General features: G+C 28.7%; 1 protein-coding gene across 2 annotated transcripts in view; it reads left to right on the top strand.

Annotated features, from left to right (window-relative positions):
* LOC123294776 (diuretic hormone receptor-like) overlaps positions 1 to 17,424 on the top strand; it is a 402,325-nt gene that overhangs the window by 257,651 nt on the left and 127,250 nt on the right. For both annotated transcript variants that reach the window (XM_044875917.1, XM_044875918.1), the window contains one exon: positions 1,128 to 1,448. In XM_044875917.1, the coding sequence (XP_044731852.1) occupies positions 1,128 to 1,448 (321 nt within the window). The remainder of the gene's footprint in view (positions 1 to 1,127; positions 1,449 to 17,424) is intronic.

Genomic DNA, 17,424 nt, shown 5'->3' with positions numbered 1-17,424 from the left:
TTTTCGAAAACGTTAACTTTCAGAGGAAAAGCGACTTAAAAATATGTCATTATTGTGTTTATTCGAAAGACTAAAAATAATAATAAACTAGCTTTAAAAGTTATCAAGGTCAATAAATATCATTCGTTTGTGTTTTAGATTCTGGTAAATTTTCACGATCATTTAAATATCAAGGTCAAATGACCTTAAACTAGAATTTCAGGTCAAAGTCATAGACACAATCGAATGCCCTCTATAGTTGCCCTTGAAAACTTTTGTCTACAGCATTGTGCTGAAGCTAACGAATAGCTTCGATTAAATGTCGTATTTTAAGTTTACTCCATAAGGTAACGATTCACGATTAATTGACTATTAAAGGAAGGCGGAGAATGAAATGTAAATTTGGTGCAAAAACTTTTTTTCTCCACATTTGAATTAAATCATTATTTTAGCAATTAATATCGTTTTAATTACTTCTAATTAATTAATAAAAGTACAAATTCAGTGAGAGAAATTCAAATTTCTAAAACGGAAATTCAAATTTTAAAACGGACATGACGTGAGTATTAAACATCTGCGTTTAAACATCTCAAAATTATAATCTATTTTAAATACTTTTTTACACTTAATTACTGTATTTTTAAACAGTATTTATATTTTTTGCTTTGTATAAATTAAGAATTAGAAATATAAGAAACATAAATATTCCCTATTAGGGATGTCAGAACATGTCCCATCTTACTGTGTAATTTTTGTTTTAGTTATTTAGTTATTTTTTGATTGATGCCAATTATTTAATCGTTTGACTACCTACTTAGATTGGGAGGTTACGGGTTCGAATCCTGGCAGCGGCAGTCTGATCAATTTGAAAAATGAGACAATTTATTGAATACACTGTCGTCGCTTGGATAAGAACGAAGTAATTGACTCCACTCACGTCTTAAATTTAGTTGTATAATATATTTGAATGTAATTTAAATTAATAAAGATTAAAAATAATGATGTGAGTGGCCTTTGTTATAAACATGTATGTCAGAGGAACGGAGATTTAACCCCATTATTATTTATTATGCACTTTATAGAGATTTCAAAGTAATTTTAAACAACGATAAAACATTTTGAAAATAAATTCTATTATATTTTTCCAGATGATGAAGTTCCACCTGTAATACAATCCACGAATACACCTGCAGAAATGGTTGTAGCTCCACCACATGAAGATCTAGAGGAAATATTAAAAAATATTCCATTCGATGATCTATTTCGTAAGAATGGTAGTGAAATTTTCTCAAAAGAAATGGAATGTCATATGCAAGCGATACATCATGAATCATTACAACAATCGCAACAATTACAAGAGTGTCCACCATATTGGGATTCATTGTTATGTTGGCCAGCGACAACAATTAATACTAGTTCAATACAACCATGTTTCTCAGAATTTAATGGAATTAAATATGATGTTACAAGTAAGTCGAAATTTTCAAAAATGATGTTACCTGCTTGCAAATTTTCTTACATTTTCTCCCTTGAATTCTCACGCAAAGAGAAAGAATTTAAATAAAATTCGTTTTTTACATTTTTCTCGATAATTTTGAGTTTATGGCCAGTAATGTCCAATAAGAAAGTTAACATATTTTCCATATCGATCCATTCCCATTCGGAGCTTTTTCTCAATCGACTCGACTTTTCCTTAATTATTTACACCATTAATTTATCGCCAGTTACGATATTTAAAACGGTTTGATCCTGAATAAAATGAAATATTTGAAAATTTCTAGCAAAAACATAAGTATGATTAATTCAGGTAGCAAAAGTGAGATTTGTAATCTCGGTATCCAATCTCCTCTTATTATTAAATCCAATTAAATCGATTTGAATAAAATTGTTATCAAGAAGGACTTTGGTATTTAAAAGGTCAATTCAATGAAAAAACTCGACAGAAAAACAGTACTCTTGTGATTTTTTCTCTAGACGCTTAGTTTTCGAAATAAAAATTTTTAAAAATAAACACTGCTTTATTTGTTGACATCGAATTTTTTTTAAGAAAAAGGGATTTTTCAAACTCTTACGAGAGAAATCGTCTAGATAACGCACATCCTTCGCTTCGAATTTCTTTATTATTAGAAAAACCAATCAGAGAGTTTTCCACACACAACGTTGAAAGAATTACAAATAGAATTCTCTTTCAAGATAACATCATTTTCTAATAATATTTACTCCTTGGTACGAATACACGATGATCATAAAAATGAAATAGTAATAATAACAAAAGTAATAATATTAAATTCGTTTTTAATATTAAAATATTATTTTATCTAAATATTATTATCGTAAAACTATATTTACGTTTAATAAAATAGTTTTGTGAAATGAACTGTATTTTCTATTATTATAAAATAATATTATTTTATTTATAATAATTGAATCATAATAGTTGCTACAATTTACAGTTCAAGTATTATGACTTAGATTAAATTTATAATTATTTAATTTAATTATGGGTTGATTTAACCCACAAAATATATCCTATACCTCTGTAGACGTAAATTACCTAGGAATCGCTAGTCGTCAAATAAATTTAAAAAAAAACGAAATAAAAAATTTAATTTAATTATTAACCGTTTTTCAAGTTTATAAGTCAGCTTTATTTGTTAGCAACAAATTTTCAACTGGAAGACCTGACATTGATTGTATTGTCCCTACCATGACTACGCCCACAGCAAATACTAAAACTTTTGATCGTAAGCGTATTTTCCTAAAGCCATAACAGTCGACGATGAAAGAAAGATTGTAAATTGTGTGAGAATTGATCAAAAATTGATGGTCACGGTGCGAGAATGATCTAAGAATGATGTTTCTTTCTTCGAAAATAGGGGGCACCACTTAAAAAGTTTTCTACTATAATTTTAAAAACTATCAGCTATTTACAAATTAGAAATATCTATCGGAAACTTGCTTCGACATTTTTATGCTACCATTTTGTTTTTGTTTTTTGTAAGCAACAGTAGCGTAGTCCATTTTAAAATATTTGAAGTATACTTATAAAAAAATAGTAATTATATTTAAATAAGCAGATATTGTAATAAAAATCTATCTAATTATCTCTCATGATATTAAAATTACCTATACATAGGCCATTACACATAATAGACCTATATAAATATTTTAACTTCTTAGTACAATAAAATCTTACCCTTTAAAACGTATTTTTTATTTTAAACTTAAAAAGGTATGTATATCAAATATGGAAAAAACCATGGAAAAATCCGGTCATGACTACCACTCAAAATGCATTGTCATCTGATTTTCATATGTTATTCGTATTCTTTTCAGTAAACCCTTTCATTTGATATCCATATGATGGAAGTACATAAAAAAAAACATTTAAGAATAATCTCACTTAACTGAGCATACATTGTCATCCAGACTAAACGTGTATGGAAAATTTCTACTCAATCGGTTGAGAATAACTGTTTTAAAATTCTGTGTTAAGATTTAACTTGAACACACATATACAAACAAGCATACATTGTAAATTAAATAAAAGCTTGGAAAAAAAATCTAAATCAAGTTATTTATATGCAAATCACAACGCATAAAAGTACTTAGATTTAATTATTAAATATCCAATCAAATTATATTAAAGTAATAAAATCAATTTTTTTATTTAAATAAATATCGATAAAGTAGTAATCTTTTAAACCTCTACTTATATTTATATAATTACTTTACAATCTCTATGAATTAAATAAATGATAAAAAAACTTTGAAAAAAAAAACCGACTTAAAAAAAAATAACAAAAACAAATTAATATGCACTAAAAAGTAAAAAATGACGAAAATAAAGTTACAATTATTGTTATTTTTGGAGTCGGTGTCAGCCAAGGAAATAAATGTGACAGAACTACATTGACTTGGCTGACACCGACTCCAAAAATAACAATAATTGTAACTACATTATATTTTTGTTATTTTTTAATTTTTAGTGCATTTAATTTGTTTTTGGATTGTTTATTTTTGAAGTCAGTTTTTTTTTGTGAAAAAATTTTTTATTTTTTGATTTTTAGTGAATCTGAAGTACACTAACTAATTTGTCACTAAAAAAAAATCATCGAAATCGGTTGGAGTTATTCGTCCATTTGTCACGCAAATACTTAATGCAAATTTAAGACTTATGGATTTCTCATGTAGTTTTTACATGGATACCATTGTCAGAACTGGACCAAATTGAAATGGGGCCACACGGGGACACAAGCTTTCAAATAAATAAACGAATCATGAAAATCGGTTCACCCAGTCAAAAGTTCTGAGGTTACAAGCATAAAAAGAAATAAGTCGAATCGAGAACCTCTTTCTTTTTTGTTTCAAGTCGGTTAAAAAATGAAATCAACAATTTTTTTTTTTTTTTTGCTTTAAGTAATAAAATTAATATTATTAAGCTGTTTAATGACTAATAATAAATATATAAGATAAATATAATAATTATAATTATATTTGTAAAATAATAAATATTGCATATAGTTAATAAAAAGTTGAATCACCTGAAGAAAAACCCACACGGAGATAAACTAACTCTTACTAATATGTTATTATTTATTAAAATAAATTTAATTTAAACAAATTAACCTAAATTTTTATGCAAAATATACCTAATTACAATTAATTTTAATAATTATTATTAATTTTAGATTATTGTGTAAAAAAGAAAATTTATGAATGATCCAAAAAGTTTCAATTTGTTTTGTTAAGATTAATTTCCTCAAAATACTTTTAAAAAAACAGGTTGTTATTAAAAACTGTAGAAAACAAAAACCGCAGATTCAAAAAATAGTAGTTTTTCTACAGAAAGTGAAACATTCCCTTCGAAAGACCACCAAGATAACTATGATTTGCGAATATTTGAGCATATTTGATTTAGTAAAAAAAAAAAAAAAAAAAACTCTGACAGAACAGTTTACTACATTACCTTAGCTGACACCGACTCCAAAAATAACAATAATTTTAACTGGGTACATTATATTATCGTTATTTTTTTACTTTTTAGTGCATATTAATTTGTTTTGGAAAAGTTTTTCTTTTGAAGTCGGTTTTCCTTTTGTTAAATTTTTTTTATTTTGTAATTTTTAGTGAATCTGAAGTACACTAACTAATTTGTTACTAAAAAAAGAATCATCCAAATCGGTTGGTTTGATATGAAGTTATTCGCCCTCTTGTCCTGCATACCTAATGCAAAAACTTTTATGGTTTGCTCATGGATGCCGTCGTCAGAACTGGACCAATTTGAAATTGGGCCACACGGGAAGCACCAGCTTTCATATAGATAAAGAATCTTCAAAATCGGTTCACCCAGTAAAAAGTTCTGAGGTAACACACATAAAAATAAAATACAGTCGAATTGATAACCTCCTCCTTTTTTGTTTGAAGTCGATTAATAATAATTTGATTAAAAAAATAACTTTGCATTAAAAAGAGAAAATAATTTTTTTTAAACCATTCAACAAAATTGAAGCAATTCATTAACCTTTTGAAGTTTGTGCACCTTTTTTTTTTAAATTTTAATCAAAAACCTCAAAGCACAGACAAGACATTTCGATTTTTGTTTGTGTTTTATAAGAATAAATAAACATACAAAGCTTTGACTGAAAAATATGAACGAAATGATTATTTGAAACTTTATTTCAATAACAAGTTTGATTCGCTTTTGTGAAAAAATAAAATTTTATTTTTATTTTTTATAGTACTTTATCCAAACAATTTTCACACATCATAAATGTCAAACATTTTATCAAAGACAAAACTATTTGATTTCATTGAAAACTTTATTTGCATTATTAAAACAGTAGAAAATGTTACAAAAATTTTTGGTACAGGCACTTCTTTCGAATTTTTAACCATTTTGATGGACTAGTCTCGCGTAATGTTTTTTTCAAAAATTTGTTTTTATAACCTGTATATATCAAGGGATATTAATTTTAGTCTCAACGCTTAGAAAAGTTGATAACCAACAAAATTTTGATAAAGATGTTTATAAAATCACCTAACTAGTCCATTTCCGTTTTTCTGCCTGTCCGTCCGTAAATGCAATGCAACTCCAAAACGAAAAGAGATATCAAGCTGAAATTTTCTTCAAGACGTAAAAAGGGAGTTTGAGTCCATAAATAAGCAACATAGGTCAATTGGTTCTTGGATGCGTGAAATACCTTCTGTAAACCTGAAAATTTTTTAAAATGTTCCTTTAAAAAATCCGTGATGGTGCCAATTGGGACAAAACTTTAGTGTCCATTTTTAGCAAAAGTATAAAAGATATGTAGCTGACAATTTGCTGGTAACTTCAACCTGTGGTCTTGTGAAAGATTCCCGAAGTACAAAAATTCTAGAAAATAGTTTCGCATAACTCAGAAACCTTAAATGACAGCCACAAGCCCGCCATAATTGTATTAGTCTTTTGGAATAGGGTACTTTCGGTAGTGAAAAATAAATTATGAAATTTGAAAAAAGTTAAAAATTATGTAAAAATATACTTAAATATTCTGATTTCGAGTCAAAAAAACACATTTTTCTTTTATAATACTAAAATTAAAAATCGTAGTTTTTAAACTGTATATCACGTGACGAAGCCCTAAAACGCGAGCAAGCCCTGAAGTGATGTCATATCGGTATGAACCATAGACCATCAGTTACTTCAGTGTAAACATGTGGGTATAATATATCCATAGATAATAAATATTTATATTTATTACAATTAGTTGTCTATGAATATATCTGTCAAACTTGTTTGTGTTATTTCGTATAATGATACCGATATTACGTCACCAAATTTGATGCCCGCGTTTTTGACAGTTTAAAAAAGGTTTAAAATTTAATTAAGTTTTTGGCAAGAAACCGTGTGTATTTTTCCGAAATAAAATTTTGGTGGCTTTTTATTAGCAAAATCAACATTTTGAAGTACTTTTTCAAATATAGTAGAATACCCTATTGTGTTGGTCTTTTAGAATTTCATAATTTATTAAAAGTAATGCAAGCACTGACATTCAACACTTTCTCTACAGAGTATTTCAACAGTTATCACAGTCAATCGTTTATTTTCACTTGTTCTCTGCAATATTTCTTGTTCCATAGAAATATTATAGTTTAATATAATAATTTTTTCAACCCTGAACTTCATATAACAACTATTATTTTTATGAAATATCAATAACAATAATAATATAAGTAGTTAGATACAATAAAAGCTTAATGAATACTATTTTCATAAACTTGTTTTTCCTTTTTTTCGTTTTTCTCAATAAAAAGCAAACAATTTTCTTTATTAAAATCTACTTATTATTATTATTATTAATATTTTTACTTCATAACAATAAAATTAATAAATAAATAATAACTTTATGATTATGATTACATTTCGATTGTAAATATGATAAACTATTATTTTATTGACTAAACAAACATATTTTAGTTAAATAAGTAGTTAATATTTACTAAAATTTTTATAAAGAGTGTTTTTTTATAGGTTCTCATTTTTGAGTTGTCAATACTCTTTGATAACCGATTTGACAGCAGACATGTTGCTTTGTGTATAGTTTGGTTTGATATTTCATAATCGCGTCAAAGCAACACTTGCAAATTGCTGAAATTTTTATTTATATGAAAATATATGCAATTTTTTTGGTGGGGTATGTAAAGTCATTTGTCTTCACCGATAAACCAAAGACGGTTGAAAACTAGGAATACAACACTCACTGAGTTACTTAAATGTAAAGCAAAATTTTGTTTTAATATTGTATCAGCGGATGTTTCACACTCTACTATAGTTTTTTCTGTTACAACCACAATATTCTACTTTAGTTGCTTGTTCTCACAATTCTTTCCGTATCGCCTATACTAAAATTTATAGTATAACTGTATGATTATTTTTAATTTTTCGTTGAAACTATGTGGTGAATAATTTTCAATTTTGTGGACTTAACTTATATTTTCTCACGCTGTATGTGTCAAATACTTCGATTTTAATTGCAATTTAATCTCAAAAACGATATGCTTAATCATCTTCAAATAAATTGGCAGTACATAGTCGGTGTGGTACTGGAGTCGTGTGAGTGCGACCCCTGTATCCACACGACTAACTTCCCGGAGGCAGAAAAAACCTTTAAAAAAGGGTCTTGTTAGCCTTAATATGTTATTCTTCGAATTTTTACTGCAGCTTATGCTATTCAGTTTTTTCCAGTTTTGTTATTACCATTAAAAGACGGCTCAATTAATTATGCTGAAAACTCTTTCAGTTCTTAAATACGTGTATACGCGTTGAATAAGCTCAGTTACGTGTTAATGCCATCTATATCTGATTCGCGAGATAGTCGAGGCGAAAGAATCCGAACGAAGATACGAACATACGCACAAACGTACACACACACACAGGCATCATATTGAAAAGGTTTGATTCGGATTCGGCCCCATTACATTAACTTCTTCTGGGAAGTTAATTCACATGGTGTAAAATTTGCATTTAATTCAGTATTTTCCAAGTTTGGAAAATCTCATTATATATTATAAATGGGAAAGTAAGCATGTTTGTTTGTTTGTTTGAGCAATATAGCTCATACTTCAGAATGCGATATAATTTATAAGAAATATTTATAAAAAATTAAAAATAAATTACTATAAATTACAGATTTCTGTAAAAGTAGTCATTTGACATTACCATAAATTACAGATTTCTATAAAAATAGTCAATATAAAATATTTCACGGCCATCTTTTCTGGTATACTCAATGAATAATCACGACTAATATACATTTAAAAAAACAGAAAACCATACATATATTTTACCTGTGTAAAATAATCATTACATTATTTCGAGTGTTATAGAATCTTTACTTTTAAACCCATAGCGAAGCGGGTGGGTATCACTATTTATTAATATATTGCAATCGCGTAGTAACTACGTTAATATAAAAATACAGAAAAGTTTTTATCAAAAATATTCATATTAAAACATTTTACAATATTTTTACATGAAACTACAAAAATATTTTAAAATTATCCTTCTGGCAATAAAAGTAGCAACATATTTATTTTTTTTGTTAAGAAAAATGGAAACATAATTTTTCCTGTGCACAAAGTTATTCGTAGAAAACTTAATTCGTAAAAAGCTTTTACAAAAGTTATTTGTACCCTGTTCTAATTTAATATCAAATTTTTTTTACTGTAACAAAAAAACTCACAAATGCTGTTATAAAAATAATAATCTTGTACTATTTTAATACAAATTTTAGGGCAAGATTAATTAAATTTTAGTCATTCCAAAAAGTATTACATTCCCAATTTGGTTTCTCTGATATTTTATTAATAAAATATTATATTTTTGTAGATAATATTTATTCTATTAAAAGGATATAGAGTTAAAATATAGAGCTGCTTAGAAATCTATCAGGTACGAGAAAGCAAATACGATTTTTGGCGTTATCTCTAAAACTCCTTGTGAAAACTTTTTATTTATAGGCGCGTTAGTTTTTGGGGTAGGTAAAATCTTATGAATCAGCGTCAGAAATTCACATCATTTTCGTCATCATCAACATGCTTTTGTTTGGTTTTTCTATAGCCATACTCATAATATTTCTAAAGAGGTACAGTGGCCTAGTGCCAGAGTAGTGTTCGAGTCCGACTCATATTTACAGCAAATCTACCTTTCTTACAAAAACAAAAACTTTATTTGGTCTGGCGTGTCATATAATATTAGGTAAGTTAAAAATTTTAATATAAAAATTTTGAAAATTTTAATTTAACGAACCAAAAAAAGATTCCGTACCCGAAAATTTGCTCGGAATTTCTTTAAAATTTGTAAATTTCATTTCTTAATATTACAATCAGTTTGAAATTCAAATTACAGTCTTAAGTTTTGACTTCCGTCGACAGTCCTCGTGACTGGATCCGATTTTTGGCCAATAGTACCTTATAGCATGCATTTTTTAATTCAAAAACGAAAAATTTTCCCTGAATTATTCGAATTTTTTTTAAATTTTTTGTCAAAGAATATTTAATAAAACTCAGTTTATAAGGTATTTAAAAAAAATCGGGATCATTTGATGATGGAACTAATACTTTTTGAGAAAAACGATATCTCGAACAATATTGTAAAAATACCTAATAAGCTATATTCTATATTCTCATTCCTTAGCAGTACTTTTTTCTGGGTTTATAAAATTGCTTTCAAATAGAAAGATAATAACTTAGTTGAAAAGATGATAATAATAATAATAATAATAATAATTCTATTTCGAATTTTCTATATCTTTTATTATTTAATATATTGTTCGTAATCACACGTTTCGATATATATATATATAGTTTCGAAATGAAGTCATCTTTATTAAGATATATTGTGAATATAAGTGGAAAAAAAATGTTTTAATATTATTTCATTTACTTTTTGTTCACATTTGTTGTAAAATAGCTTATTTTTATTCCAAACTAGCTACCCGATGCGACTTCGCACGCTTTTAATTAGGATATTCTTTACATATAAACAAATCTTCCTAAAAAAAATATTTATATGACGGTGAAAACCATTTCAAAATCCATTGGATGGTTTAAAAGAAGCTAATTAGTAAGAAACAGGCAGGCTTGGAGAGAAGTTTTCTTACAAACTTTTATTTTACTTGTATGAGTGAAAGTATGTTTGTTCGGGTCGAATCATGCAAATGCATTTTAAAGTAGTTATCGTTAATCGATTTAGCTGAAATTTTGCATAGGTTTGGATGGATTTAGTTTGGATGGCAAGGTTTATTTTATGTGCTCCCATGATATGAGTATCAAATAAAAGGGGTTTCTCAGAAGAAAACGAATAACATATGTAAATCACACGTTTTCATCAAGTTTTTAAAATTTCCCGTTCATTACCCCACAATAAATTTAGTTGAAATGCGATTGATATGCAAAAGCATGCGATTATTTGGTAGCTAAGAGACAACTTTAATGACAATCCCCAATTATTTTTCTCTAAATCTGTACGTTCTGGAAGCGGGTAGGCGTGAAGTTCCAGCATTTAGATGAAAACTCAAAAGTTCTTTTGTGAGTTGAACTTGAAAATATGAACTCATCTTTGTTGAAATGAAAATCATTATTTCAGGATTACGTTATAGGTTAAACTTCTTTTTAAAAAAATGTGTAAAACAATCTCACAGATCAACCACGACGCTCGTAGACGAAGAAGGTATAATTTATCTTATAGGAATAACCTCACAATTTGTGTACGGTGTCTTGCTTGATTGATTAGCTGAGTAATTTATTACCTTTTGTGTATTTACTAAGAACAAAACAGTTTTAATATTCTTCTTCACTTTATCTGTATTCACACTTCTTGACAGGCAGCTGACTACTGTGATCCCGAAAATCTTAAAATAATAGCCGTTTTACATGAGAGAAAGATCATTTGAATTAAATTTTACCCAATTATAAATTATTTGAATGTAGTTAGATTTTTTGGTGAGGGTTGAATTTCGAAAATAGTTTGACACCATTTCACCTTATGGCCAAATATCCACGCATAGACAGAATTAGTTATTTAACCTTCGGTGGAACTTTAATAGAGGAAATATAGGTAACATAGCTAGATTCGTGCTTCTACCCTTTCTTTTGAATATAAAAAAAAATTGGTCGTTTTTACAATAACCAAAGAGGAAGAAAAAATGAACCATAGTTGCCAGATAGTCGAAGAGATCGAAACTACAGCTCGGTTTGGTATCGGAAAAATTGCATAGAAAATCTTACAAAGGCTTTTGCATGCGGTCTACTACTACAATAGACTACACGCCCATGCTAAAATTTTTCGGGTGAAATGATCCTACTAGAATCATGTTTAAAGCGATGCTCATATATGTAAAAGTAAGTTTAAGCACCATGGCGTTAATTTTGCGCGGTACAGGTACAAATGAGAACTTGAAGTATTTTGTACGGATTTCTTCCCTGTGCTAGAACCGTATAAGAAATGGCGGAAAACCTACTGCCGTACAAATGGAGCGGTACCGGAAGTTAAACAAAATTTTTTGAGCCACGTCAATTTGATTTATTTCTGTACAGCATTTATTTAGTTCGCTTCGAATACTTATGCAGAGTTTGTATCCAGCGACGCCATACATATTTGCCGATGGAGGGGTGAAACACCAAGGGTTGTGGCATTCAATTCTCATCTATACTCACGTGTACTGCCAAAAACTGACCCTATGACGCTTAAAGTGACTCTTACATAAAGGAGCATTTATTTCAACATGATTCGTGATGTATTCTACAATTATTATTCCTGAGTTTGGAAAAAAATGATAAGATTGGCAGAAAAACCGAAATATTTATTCCAAACACAATAGGGGATCGGACTTTTTTATCACTTCAGATAAAGAATTCTCAGTTCACGAATAGGAAAGTGAAGTTGGTTTTAAGAAATCTTTACTAGTATGCAAGTTATGAACGTTTAAAATTACTAATTAAACAAAGGGGAAGATACGAAATATTTACGTTATACGTGGGTAGCGCCATAGCGATTACATATAAAATTTTATCTAAAGGGAGATGGCAACCTTTGAATGTAGTTTTACTCTATTTATCGTTGTAGTTTTACATTTTTATGTGTAATATGACCAATTCGACATCAGGATTATCCCCTATTGAAGAAAATTAATTTTACCACAATTTATTAATTAATATACAATTTTAACATGCCTTGTAAGGATCATATCCATTGCACCAGATCTTCTTTCCTTTGTCTATATCTTTCTACATGTGTATAAAGATTAATAATAATATTGTCTTTTCTACCTTCTTTCGAAATGAAATAAAAACACTCGACAAGCTCTCGAAAAAGACTCTACGTACATAGATATAGGTATCAGGTGTTGCAGGTTTTTGTTTGTTTAAGTACTTGTTTGTAATTATATACTTTTTTTTCATTTAACGGAAGAAAGGTGTCTATTTAATCACCCTCTTGTGATAAATAATTTAAGTAAATTTATTGAGTAATTTATTTATTTGACAACCGTATAAAAAACCTGTTTGAATTTCGATATACGATGAAGTAATTATTATAAATGGAGACCCAGTTTTATAAATGAAAATAATTCAGTCGGTTATCAAAATCCTCTCTAGCAGTTTTTTTTTCTCCAAACAGAATTTTCGAGGAACTAAAAATGAATGAATATTCGTTAAAGCGATAATTCGTTAAATGTCTAGGTTAAGTTAGGCTGTTCACAAAGAACACACTTAGGCTATTGAGCCCACTGTGATATCATATATGTGATTTACTACCTTTCCGCTGATAATTTCATTTATCAGCTCCTCAATTTCAAAGGCTGAGTGCATCTCCTTCATGCATATACCATGCACTACACCAGCCCATCACAACACTTAATTAAATTAATTTTGTTGCGACACCGGGAATCAAACCTTCTACCCTATGCATACCACGGACGGACTTTGTTACGCCTGAACCAACAGATCTAATAGGGCGACATTAAATAACTAGCTTATCAAACATTTATACCTTTGTATTGAAAACAATGGCGCTCAAATTTAAGAAAATAATTTCAAATCTATCGAATTAGATCTGAAAATGGAGTGCGTTCTCAATCTGGCCGTTAAACATAGTCCCTGCCTAGTTACATTTATAAAATGAACAGTTTTCTTTTATTCCCGATCCTAACATATTATGCTTTATATATTAATATTTTAATTAGAAATTCTTTTTGTTTAAAGCTTTAAATTTTCACATACATATTACAGGGAAAATTCCTCTCTAATGAAAATATTAAATGTTATTCAAAAAATAATATTGAATATCACTACCCACACTTAGTTCGGAAGCATTGGACTACACCCATGTATAGTGTACACACACAGGTGTACATATGAATGGATACCGACAGTAATGGGTTATTGTTTAATTAAAATTTTTGTGTGAAATTCAAAACAATGTTCACATACGAGTTAGGATCGAATTTAACATTTTATAAGAAAAAACAAACAAGTTTCAGAGCCATACAACTCTCATTACTCGCTTAACCTTCAATCGAGCAAATAAAATTTCAAAATTACATCTCGTAAATTATAAAAATTTGAATAATCATACCTTAAATTAGATAGATTTAGAGATATAGTTAACGTAAATACAATATTAAACGTATGTGTTTTAATGCTGATCTGGGACGTTATTTTTTTGTATTTTTTATAACAGTGCAGCAAAAAACATACAATCGTTTCGTGCAACTGAATGAGAGCAAATAAATCATTGTGCGCTTTAGGCTAACTCTATCAAACATAAACAAAGACACTCGAACTTCATTTACATAATTACGGGCATTAGGGAAGTCCCATTACACACGGGCTCTCATTACCTCATGTTCCCCTACTTTTGTGAATACGAATTTTTAAAGTATTCGTTATATAGTAATTTTGATCCATTTTTTTAGTATTACCATCCACTCAAACAACAAATACTGTTGCATGCAATATTTAAATAGAGGAATATATTAGGATCTAAATTACCTATTTAAGCAACCCGGAGAACTTGGTCTACCCTGATTTCCGAACCTGATATTCCCCACCAAACTCTGCAACCTTTGATGAAGTGTTCTACAATTCGAGCTTTTACCCATAATAGATTATAATGGTCCATCATAATGGTATAATATATATTGTAAAAAAAATAAAACTCACTATACAGGGTACAAAAATAAATTTTATCTATAAAAATGCTTCAAGAAAAAAATGTTGGGTGTGAAGGCACATCTTACGTAGGCATTAAACTTGACAAAGGTTTTCAATCTCAAGGAAAAGCTCACTCTACTCCATAACTGGTAATCGATAGATGAACACTTTAATTTCGATATTGATTAAAAAAGTAACATTTTTGTTCGAAATATTTCTCCGCAAACCGTACAGTTTAGGCAAAAACGGACTGAAAAGTTTTACCCTAAATTATTTTTTCAAAATTGATATTTCCAATAAACCCAACAAAAGTGGTTTGCTTTTCTATAAAGACCTTGTTGAATTATATATTGTAGAATGAACAAATACACAAAAAGCTAGATTTTTGCTATCAATTAATGTCTAAACTATTGGGTTTACAAAAAAAAAAATCGCCACAAACAGAAAATGTTTCCGTGTTGGTAAAGAATAACTTTTTATTTCAATGCGTCCATCAAATGTTTGTCAGCTCTGAATCAGAGTGATGTTTTAACTAAAACTGAGAAATGAGATCGAATTTGATGTCGGTATAAGATGAGTGCCTTTGAAACTAACATTTTTCTTTCTAACTTTGGGTACGAAACCCTAAAAATGAAAAATTTATAATTAAAACTCCATAATAAAAACCATTAACTACTATACACACTTACACCCCATCCAGCCACTGACCAAAATAAATAAATACTATGAAAGTTATGTACTAGCAGGTAGCTAAATTACCACATTTTAACTGATATTTATGTTATGTTGTGGCTTTATTTGTGAATATAACATGTTAACTATATTTTGTGTGGTAACTGTGGTTTCATCTGGACTAGCAAGAAAGTTAAAATATTATTTAAACACATAAAATGCTCTGTCCTGAGTGACTGATTGATTGACTAATTGATTGGAGAGATCTGAAACTTAGAGGGTGTGTTCTTTGTATGACGTAGGCATCCGATAGGAAGGATTTTCTGAAATTCTACTCCTATAAGGATGAAATATAGATGGAAGGTTATGTGGCAATTTGTTATTTTTGAGTCGACTTCTTAATCGAAAAATTCTTTCATCTATAAAATGGTACATTCTCAGCAAGTAACAGGGGCGGTACTTTATTTCAAAAAATAAATAAGGTTCCACACCAAAAAATTAAAACCTATTTAATGACGAACAAATGTGGAATTAAGTGAGGGTAAAGATTACTCTTAACTTATAAAGAGTAAAAAAAGAGTAAAAATTACTCTTAACTTATAAATTATGTATCGTTAGCAGAAAATAGCCTTCTTAAACTAAACAAACCAATTACTTTAAAATTTGGGTTTTAAAATCCCTATTAATGAATGTATGTATGTTATAAGTAAAAATATTTTTACGAAGTTGATACTGCATGTTACCTTATTTAATCTGATAGTCTTAAATTCGGACTTTGAACCATATAAAATATAATTGTGGCGTCATATTTATATTATTTTCATACATTTATAATAATTATATATTTATATTGTATAATAACTCTTATCTGATTAAATAATACCAATATATAATAGACCGTAAGATAATGATCGATTTGGATGCTTCATCCCCTCAAATCTGCCTTGGAGTGGACTAAGTGGAGTGGTCCACTTCCGTGTGTCTTATAACTTATCAACAGAGTTGTAATAACAATGGACAAATTAGCAGCCTGTGCTTATTGAAACTGGACAAAAAATCTCCTTCCCTATTCAATTCGTATATCCGCTGATTTTTATGGTCAGTCAGTACCTTATTTTACTTGCTAATTTTTCGATTACACTACTGCTTATCGAAAAATTCATTTTTCAAGCCCTTAATCTTTTAAAGTCTGTTGGAGGACTTACGCGAATATTTTTGTGAACGTAACGGTATTCCCTTTCAACTGGCAAAAATTTCTAAAACGAGGGCCTCCGTTTCTTTACAAAGTCAAATCTTTATTTTAGTACTTTTGGCTCTTCTAATTCTCACACCTAACGGTTTCCGATACTAGATTTTGTCATGCAATTCACACTGTAAATATGATGTTTTTATTCTTTTTGCTCCAAAGTGATAAACTATTCGGTTCCTTCAGAAACTTGGAGATTTGGCACGAATAGATGTCATCAGCTAACGATCTATAATATATTACATATAGCTACTCTATATAATATCAATTATATTCAATGTCGGGACATAGATTGCACATTAGAATCAATACAAAACTGTATGTTTAGCTAGAAAGTCTTGTTGTTACATATTATGGCTTTTAAATAAAAATGCAATTATTACATCAAATTACAAGGCAACCTAAAAATATTAAATCAAAACCATAATCTTTTTTACAACATGATACGCAACCTAATTGACATGAAACTAATTTTTTTCTCTTTCTCTTTAAGGACGTTCCCAAAACATCTAGTTTTCTAAAGATTATCTTTAAATCATCTTTTTGCATTTTCTTTAATGCCCTTTATAAGCAGGCAAATTTTTTAATATTCCGTAAGGTGTTTAATTTATAGATTTGAGTTGTTTCCATTTTTAACCGACTCGAAACAAAAAAGGAGAAGGTTATCAATTCGACTGTATTTTTTTTTGTGTGTGTTATGACTTCAGAACTTTCGACTGGGTGAACCGATTTGGGCGATTCTTGATCTAATTGAAAACTGGTGTTCATTTAAGGCAGTCCTGTACTACCTTCGACGTTAGTGCGACTTAAAACTATGTGATTATTGCATTTAA

Source organism: Chrysoperla carnea, chromosome 3 (genome assembly GCF_905475395.1).
Source record: "Chrysoperla carnea chromosome 3, inChrCarn1.1, whole genome shotgun sequence".
In the NCBI taxonomy this organism is placed as follows: domain Eukaryota; kingdom Metazoa; phylum Arthropoda; class Insecta; order Neuroptera; family Chrysopidae; genus Chrysoperla; species Chrysoperla carnea.
The sequence above is the reverse complement of the archived record's forward strand: the minus strand, read 5'-3'. Positions and strand labels throughout refer to the sequence as shown.